The 9,370-nt window shown below is 44.4% G+C and overlaps 1 protein-coding gene across 1 annotated transcript; it reads right to left on the bottom strand.

The window, feature by feature from the left end:
• Window positions 1-2,515: 2,515 nt before the first annotated feature.
• On the bottom strand, window positions 2,516-8,246 carry AVPR1A (arginine vasopressin receptor 1A). Its single transcript, XM_067289939.1, has 2 exons — window positions 7,241-8,246; window positions 2,516-5,605 (listed from the first exon to the last, which is right to left on the bottom strand). The coding sequence occupies exons 1-2, from the start codon at window positions 8,244-8,246 to the stop codon at window positions 5,325-5,327; spliced, it is 1,287 nt and encodes a 428-aa protein (XP_067146040.1). The 3' UTR covers window positions 2,516-5,324.
• Between the last annotated feature and the right edge of the window lie 1,124 nt (window positions 8,247-9,370).

The raw sequence follows: 9,370 nt of genomic DNA, 5'->3' as shown, positions 1-9,370 counted from the left end.
TAGAGAACAGTAAGCCAGTGCTAAGAGCATAAGCCAAGTTTACAGCAGTATAAATCTCTGCTGTCATGCAGCAGTAGGCAAAAAAAAAAAAAAAAAAAAAAAAAAAAAAACCTTAGGGCTTGGAATGATTCATATATCAAATGGGACAACATAGAAGAAACATGTCATAATAAGTCATTAACAAGCCAAAGTGGGATCCCAGTGGGATTCAGTTATGCCAAAGCTATATTGTTTGATCAGTGGCAGAAGTAAACCTCATTAATCAGGTTAAGCAGGTCTCACTAGCCTACCACATTTGACCAGGAACAATAAAATGCTATAATCCTAAACATATAAAATACTGTCATGGAAGGTGGACTGTGATTTCAATAGCACTTTATCCTATCGCAGACTAGAAGCCCAAACAATTCAACAATAGACAGTCATGAAATGGTAGCCCTTATTCCTGCAATCGGAGCATTAAATCTTAATTCCTGCTTATGCAATTGTTAATAGTGTTAGCACCTTACAGAAGCTAATAATGAATCACAGCTGTTCACAAATGTTTTTGGGAATGACTTCATTTGGCATGAAATGGAAGGGAAGTGAACCCAGTGCTCTTTTATTTAGTTCATTAGTAAAAGGAAAAAGTTTGAATCAGTGAAGTGGCGGAAAACATGCAGATGACCTTCCACTGACCCTAACAACCTTTCCTGAGAACCATCCTTCCCTTGCATGGCATGCAGAAAGTGCAACATCCCAAATCCACTCCTGCCCATCAAAAGAGATTGGAAATGGGCGTGTCTTTTCTCTGATTAGAAGAAACTCCACCTGTATCTGACAATATCTTGGTACCTGGAACTACAGAGACTTGCCCGCCTCCTCACCTTACAGATGGGAGGAGAGCTTTGCACTCCTGATGCCTCCTCCAAGCCTTGCTTTTCAGAAATGGAGTGACCCAATGGACTGTGTCAGGAATTCAGCTAAAAATGTCTTTATTAAAACCTAAGGCTAATTAGCATGTAAACTGTTACTCCAAGCAAGTTTATACTAAGACATGGCAAATTACTGAGCAGTTGCACCAAAACAGTAATACAGTATTAATTACTGATTCAGTGCTTATTGCAGGACTGGCCCTGGGAGAGGCAGATCCATGCTGGTTGATTCCAACGAAGTTCAGCAGGGACTAGGCATTATGGCTGTTTGCTTGCTTTTTATATACTTGCACAAACCATTCTACGTGGCTTACGTTACCCTTGGTAGCTGGCTGCCTTTTTCAAGACCAGCTGGACCAGTTCCTACAGTGTGGGTGACTGTTATCTGAATGAGCTGGGGCTGCCCTTTGGGGATAGCTGTGATCTATCTCTGGGCCGTGAAACCTACTCATTTATATACACTGTAATTCCTCCACACAGGTAGCAAGCGCTACATTTTCCAGTAAAGCATACGCTCCTAAAGAAAAACACAAAACACTGTCTTGTAACAATAATTAAAGCTCCAAATCAGTGTTTAAGCTCACTACTTCCTTTCTGTCTCTCCAGTCTTCCAATATCCTATACAGAAGGGAGTAAGATTGAAGCTCATGCAATTACTTTTAAGAACAGGATATTGTATTTAACTAGTCCTTTCTGCAGATGGGGAACTTTAGGCTAGGACAGCTCTGTAAGAGCTTCCCTGGGCAGCAGGTAACTCCATATTGCAGGTATAGCTCCACAGTGAGAGTTGGGTTCACTTCCCAAGGTTGGGTCCCTGGTACGTGTCCCAGGGTGACACCTAGGTGTGCCCTTCCTTGTACCCTGGCTTCCACATGCACAAACTGGAAAGGAGCATGAGCACACTTCAACAAAGTCCTTAAATCTGGACAATTAGAACTGGCCATAACATTTGCTGCAGACAAAATCTTTGTCTTTGCAGGATCAGGCCAACAGGAACTTGTATCTTCTTGTACACTTTGGTCTCGATGTGGTAAAACAGAAAAATAAAACCTTCTTTTTTCTGAGCCAATAATTACCTACAAATTTTTAAAAAATGATTCAAAAGCTTTTTTAGACAGCTCGTTTCTTATTTAAAAAATAAAATTGTTTTCTACATCATCACATGTATTCCACTTTTGCGATCTACTTATCTTTAAAATGCTGCAATTCTAGTATCACCAGCCCCAAACAACAGAGTGCAAGCTCATCAGTTTATTCGTATTTTGTATTAGAAGCTTGATACTCTTTTGCCTGAAATTAACACAAAAATATCAAAATCACAGCTATAGAACATGAGGAAGTGCTATGATACACGTATAGCAGTAATAGCAGTACACAGTGGAGAGCAGACTCTACATTTCTTCTTTGGATGTGTGTCCTTCATGCACTATGTGTAATACAAACACATTTTAGATTTGTTCACTCCTTAAAGCTTTTTGTGCAAATAGCTCATCAAAACTAGAGAAGAAATATCACCTTTTGTAAAATATATGGAATATCACCAAATATGTTTCAGGCTCTACAAAATCTAGTCAGGAAAAAAAAAAGCAAAATACTTCTCATCAAACAAATATACAGGTTTATTAGAGCAAGTTACCATGTTTTAAATGTGCAATTATTTCACAATTTCTTGTTTCTTTCTGTTCTCATTAGCATGCCCTCATGTTAACCCAAAGCAACTGTTAAAAAAATGCATCTGTACAGAGGAGCAATTTAAAAAATATGGGATGTGTCTTCCAAGGTTACAATCACATGAAAAAAACAAAGCTTAGTATTTACAAAAATGTCTGGAATCCAAATACTGATAGTTTTATCAAATTAATTACAAAACCTGTAGAATACTTGTAGAATTCATTTACACAGATAATCTCCAAATGTAAGCCTAGATTTTGCAACATACTTGGAAGAAACTGAAAGTTATAATTTTGAATCAGTTTTTTTTTTATATATTGGTCATTATCCAACTTAGTTTTATAATGAACATTATTCTACATTTGCTTTCTGTCTTCTCTGTTTCAACAAAAACTGTAATAGAAAAATAACTCAATTTAGCGAACCATCAATATTTTTAGTACATCTAGTTCCTTTTTCAATATATATTGTATGTACAAAGCAAGTAGTAACACAAAAATAAAACTAGGCAAAGAATAGTGTACTTGAAACATTTGCAATTTAAGTAATTGTGAAATACCTCCTTGCTAAATATATGCAGTATATATAATGTGCACAAATACACATACTTCCAATACCACTGCATGCATTTTTTGGACTAAAATATAACTTCAGGTTCACATACCTTCACCCAGAACTGGTAAGAACTGTAGTCATATTTGTCTACTAAGGTGGTCAAAAAGATAGTCTGTTAAAAATAAGCCATTTCACCATGTTGTCCTTTGGGTTCTAGTGTTTTAGACAACAACAACAAAAAAAAGTAGAATAGATCGCTCTCCTGAAGAGCAGAAAACACTAAAAAGAAATGTAGGGAAAAGAACTATAATTTTCTTCAGTGACAACAAAAGCTAAACTTTTTTTGAGCTATATTCTTTCATCTTCTTTGCCCAAAATAGTCAATGATATGACTGGGAACTTCAGGTTGGACATGGGCTGGATATGGACTTCTCTGGCAGTTAGTTCTATTAATTTCTACTAGGACTACTGAGAGAAGCATGGGGCCAGCTGCATCCTCAGTGAGAGACACAGTCACAGCCCCATTTTTTTTTCACCTCAAGCAATTAGAAAAGCAATCTTGTTAGTCTGGTTTTGAGGAAGAAAAAAAAAGGAAACATGCTGCTGAGGTCCCTCATTACAAACATAAGCATGCACATTATGCATCCATGCACATGTCCCACTCTGTTCTAGACAGCAAGCTAGAACTGCGTCAGAAGTCCTGCATGCTGCCAGGAGAACGACGGGAGCATTTCAGGACCCAGAGAGCTTGTGAAAGTGGAGCAGACAGGCAGAACAGAGGGACAGTGGCATGCATACATTCACTGAGCTACACTAGGTCTCATTTTTCTTTCACTAGTCTCAGTGCCATCCTTTCAAAAGAGATCCTCAGGACTTTAAAAACACAGCAAAACTTATTCAAGGAGCTTCAAAACCCAATCTCAAGGAAAAATCCAGTCTCCATGGAAATACAGGACTATATAGGAGCTATAAGATCAGCATTTGACTTAGCATGCATCGTAGTGAAAACAAGTGCACTGAATGCTTTATCATTACTAGATGTGGGGTGATGACTTTTTACTGCAGTATACCACCACTTTTGAAGCCCACATTGTCATGATCTGCCAAAAATAAATAAATAACATTGTCAATTCTTACATGTTCCCAGAAAAGTTGTAAGATTGATTCCCAAATTTGTCTTGGAATATACTGATTCTGCAGCTGTTACCAAATAGCAACATTCTACTGAATTTAGGGGGCTATTATTTAAGAACAAATGTGGCTTGGTCCTAGCTATCTTAATGAAGAAAAAAGAAAAAATACAATTCCTGCCAATAAAGCAAGTGGTTCTGGCAGTCATGATGAGTTTTCATTATGTATTTGTTTGTAACAGTGCTGGGCTAGCCATGACTTACCATGCTACTTTATCAATATATTCTTTAAAATGAATTAAAACATTCAAAGCAGGTGCAACAATACAAAAAAGTGCTGTAAAACTACCATTAACGTGAAGGGAAGAAGGAATGTCCCTAGAAATCAAACCCCACAATCTATATACAGACATTGACAGCAGTGATGGTTTTGCCTTCATAAGAGCTGTTAAATTCTGTCATTAAATGAGAATTGTTAGACATTTAAAAGTTATTTGAAAAGATAAAGCAATATGATCAATTAAATTCCCAACAACTCAGGGCCTATCTAACCATGTACCTTATCTGCTCAGACTGGAATTTCTTCCAGCTCTTTTCTCTTTAAGATCAAATTGTGATTTTGTTTGTATCATCTTCTTTCCCTGTGACTTCAGCAGTCAACCATGAGAAATTTTAGGCATTAACACTAGAGAGTGGAGTTACCTCAATATACACCAACTCCACTATTTTTACTGCTTTGAACAACAAGCAAACAATGCACTCATTATTTTATAAACATAAAATAAAATGAATAATAAATTCTATTTAAAAAAATAATTGTTTTATTGTTGTCACTCCTTCCTGATCAGTTGCCCAAGTCCCATATACCTTCCATAAAATAATTTACACACTGTAAAATATCTTATTTAGCAATGTGGTACATTTCATTTTAGGGCCGTTTCAGTAATTCCTTGTTACCAAGGGACTGTGCCTCTGACCAGCTTAAAGTGCTATGCCATAATCTTCCTAAGTGCTGCTACTGGACTCCAACACCTGCCTGCTCCGGGTGCCTGTCTCAAGTTGGAATGGGGATGAAGCTGGTAGATTTTGAGTGTGGCAATTCTCTCCAGGTGTTTGAGCTATGGGTTGGGCTTCTGTTGGTAAAAGAAGTCTGTCGTCTACTGTTGCTGTTAGAATCTTCTTTATTCAATGTTTGCTTTATTTTTTGACAGCAAGGGAAGCTCTGTATGCAGTCTTGCAGGAGATGCCCACTAAAGAACATGTAGATCCATGGGTTACAACAACTATTCAGACTGGCCAATAGAGCAGTGACTGTAGTTGCAGTATTTTCAGAATCTGCAGGGGGGGAAGAAAAGCAGTTTAACCATCAAAAGAACATTCTCAATATTCAGTCAATTGCTTCACTAACCATTTGATTTTTTTTTCAGTTGCTGAATAATTCTATTTTTTTAAGTTATTGATTTGGCCAATGACATTTAAAATGAATAGTAAGGACATAATCAGAAAAGTCCTCATTCATGTAAAGCTGCCGCTGAAATTAATAGGAATTTGCCCCATAACGTCCTCTGCCACAGGTTTTTAAAGTCTATTCAGACTTTAAAAACCTGTGGCAGAGGACGTTATGGGGCAATCCAGTACAGCATGAAGGCACAAAGTAACTTTTTAAGGGGGATAGTCCCATTTCCACTGAAGTTTATCTATGTGTTGATAAGTCTGTGCTTTAAATACTGAACAGTTTTATTCAGTCTTTTGCTTTAAAAATTGTTTACACTGGGAGGCAATGACAAAATGCCCACTGATTTCAATAAGAACAGAACCTTGCTGTACAAATTTTTGTGTTGAAAAACATTGAAGAGTGCTCAAATTACTGTCTGTTGAATCAAATCCATATTGCAGAGATTGAACAAATTTTACTTGGAGAAGAAATGGAAATTAGTACTATGTCATAGAAAAATTGTGGTCTTCTAAATTCACTAATTAGTTAAACTATGAAATACTCTAAGTATTTATTTAGTCTGATCAATTACAAGTGACCTATCATAAATATTGATGATCCCCAGAAGAATAAGTGATGTGTTTTACAGTTCTGTAAGATTTAAATAATGTCTTCAAGCAAACCTACCAAATGCCCATCTTTCCAAATAGGTTTTGTCTTCTTTTTAACAATTCTGAAGTAAAAGATATTTTATTTATCTGTTGTAAGCCTTTATTCCTCTGTATATGCCTGCATTCTGGGCTTGACTTTAGTCTCGTATTATGGGCAATTGATGCCCTCACTCCAGTAAATGATAATCTGGGGATACTAAAAAAACAACAAGAAATTGTGACTTTCAGCATCTTGTTTTGCATCTTTTTCATTACGAGGAAACAAGGTGTACGCTAGGATGTTGCCTGTCATTCCCCAGGCAATAACTTTTAAACTCACTAATTATTTTCAGCCAAATTTAACAGAGAGACAGCTATCTCAAAGATATTTCATTCCCAGTGTGTCGTGAGATGTGCTGGCTGATGAAAGGAGAGATACTCAGAGGCGACTGCTCTACAGGGAGGAAGGGTTCAGGGTGTGCTCAGCCACATTATCAGACAGCGGAGAACCCACATGCAAGACATTTACAGGACAGCAGACTTAGCAAATGCCACTGCTCACATAATTACTCGTGACATATATGCGTATATGCTTGATAATAACAGAAAACGTTTCAAGGATTTTGTCTCAAAAAAAAAAAAAGGGCTGGTGTTGCCCTGGGTCAGGCAGCTGCTGCCGGAGCAGCCATGGCTCAGGCAGCGGCGCCGCTGCCAGGACTGCCAATGTCTCTCCAAGGACGTTTCCTCAACTGTGGGGTGGGAACCGAAACCCCGCACACCCCATGGGCCCCAGCAGGGTGAAGTGAAAGATTTTGCCCCCCTTGCCCTGCCCCAGGCCAAACTAACCCACAGCCCCGGGGGACCCCGCCGTGCCCTGGCACCTACCGACCCAGGGGAAGTGTTGGTCCCAGACCGACCACATCTGGATGGTGAAGAAGGGCGCCCAGCACACGACATACGCCGAGACGATGACGAAGGTCATCTTGACAGTGCGGATCTTGGCGCGGGAGATGGTCTTGACACTGCTGACGCAGGGGGCGAGCAGCAGCCCCCGCCGCGGGCCGCTGCCCACCGACCGCCGCCCACCCGCCGGCACCGGCCCCTCGCCAGGACACGTCTTGCCGCGGACATTGCGCCAAATGTGGTAGCAGATGAAGCCGTAGCAGGTGGCGAGGATGAGGACGGGTGCCACGAAGATGCCGCCGGTGATCCAGGTGACGTAGGCACGGGGCCCCCAGGGCATGATGAAGTGCGCCCAGCAGTCGTAGACCTGCGAGCCACGCTCCACCTCGCTGAGGGAGAAGATGAAGTACTGCGGGGTGCTGAGCAGCAGGCTGAGCGCCCAGGCTGCCACGATCATGCCGTAGGAGCGCTTGGTGGGCTGCTGCAGCGTCTTCAGTGGGTGGCACACGGCGATGTAGCGGTCAGCCGTCATGGCCACCAGCATGTAGGCCGAGGCGAACATGCCGAAGACCTGCAGGTGCTTCACCACGCGGCACAGCCCATCGGGGCCATGGAAGCGGTGCGTCACCTCCCAGCACAGCTGCGGCAGCACCTGGAAGAAAGCCACTACCAGGTCGGCCAGGCTGAGGTGGCGGATGAAGAGGTGCATGCGGGACGTCTTGCGCGGCGTGCGCCGCAGCGCCAGCAGCACACTGCCGTTGCCCAGCACCGCCACGGCGAAGGTGACGGCCAGCACGGCGATCTCCAGCTTCGCCAGCTCCTCGTCCCGCCCGAAGGGGTCCCAGCCGCCCAGGCTGCCGTTGGGCGAACCCGACCAGGCCTCGGGGCTGGGGCTGCTGCCGCTGCCGCCCTCCGCCGGCCGCCCCTGGCTGCTGTCGCAGGGCGAGGGCGCCACCCGCGGGGGGCCGGCGCCGCCGGCGAGGCGCATGGAGGCGCGGCGCGGCGCGGCCCTCGCACGCCCGCTCACCCCGCCGCCGCCTGCGCGCCCCGGCAGCGCGGAGCGCCGGCCCGGCCGCCTTTATCCCCGCCGCGGGGGGCGAGGCGGGAGCGCCCGCGTCGGGGCCGCCCCGCGCCTGACGCCAGTCCCCTCCTTCGCCGCCGCGGGAGCTCCCGCCTCGGCCCCCCGCCTCGGCCCTGCGCCGCCTCCCCGCCGGAGGGGGCTCGCCCCGCCGCCGCCGCCGCCGCCTCTCCCGCAGCCCCAGGGCTCCCCCGGCGCGGGGACCAGCGAGGGCAGCGCCCCGCCGCGCGCGCGGGCGGCCGTTGCTGGTGGCGGTTGCGGGCGGCCCCTCGGGGAAGGCTGCGCCGTGAGGGGACGCGGCGGAGGGCGGGCGGCGAAACGGGGGTCGCTTCCCGGGACGGAAAGTTGTGCCGGGAGAGCTCCCTCGCCGTCCGGGAAGGGCTTGTTGCTGCTGCGCCGCCTGCAGAAGGGATGAAATACACGATGGGAACGGTTTGTCGTCCTAACGTTTATCCTCTCGGTTTTGCGTCGTTGAAAGCACCGGTCCTGGGGAGGTTTTCTGCAAATGCTGGGGCGAGGGGGGGGGGGGGGGATTGTCTGGAAGAAAGCAATAAAAAGCAAGCGGCACTTTAAAAGTTAAACTGAGAATACTTAAATACTGTCTTAACAGTGCAGGGTAGGCAAAGTTTGGTCCATAGATAGAGATTACATGCCCCCAAGTCCTCTCCTGCCCAAGGTAAAGAAAGGGACTGGTCAATACAAGGTACTGGTTTGCCTCTGGGAGGAACCCCGTCTGCTCCTGGGGCAAGTTGCCACAGCCGTGCTGGAATAAACCCCAGCAAAGCGCATGGCTGGAAGAGTTAGCGTGACATTTGAAAGCAGTCCTCTAAACCTACTGCTTTCAGTGGTGTCAGGATTTCATCTAGGACAGTAAAAGTCACCCAGACATCAGCATATAGGTCTAAAACTCATGTTTCTGCAGGTACAATCGACATCCCTTCATTTCTTAGAGCTGTCATAGTGGTGGGTCAATTAAATCTCTGTTTTAAACATGCTTGAGCTCAAGAATTCTCCTCCTTTTGTCCCAGTGGACT

This window comes from Apteryx mantelli, chromosome 1 (assembly GCF_036417845.1).
Source record: "Apteryx mantelli isolate bAptMan1 chromosome 1, bAptMan1.hap1, whole genome shotgun sequence".
Taxonomy (NCBI): Eukaryota; Metazoa; Chordata; class Aves; order Apterygiformes; family Apterygidae; genus Apteryx; species Apteryx mantelli.
The sequence above is the reverse complement of the archived record's forward strand: the minus strand, read 5'-3'. Positions and strand labels throughout refer to the sequence as shown.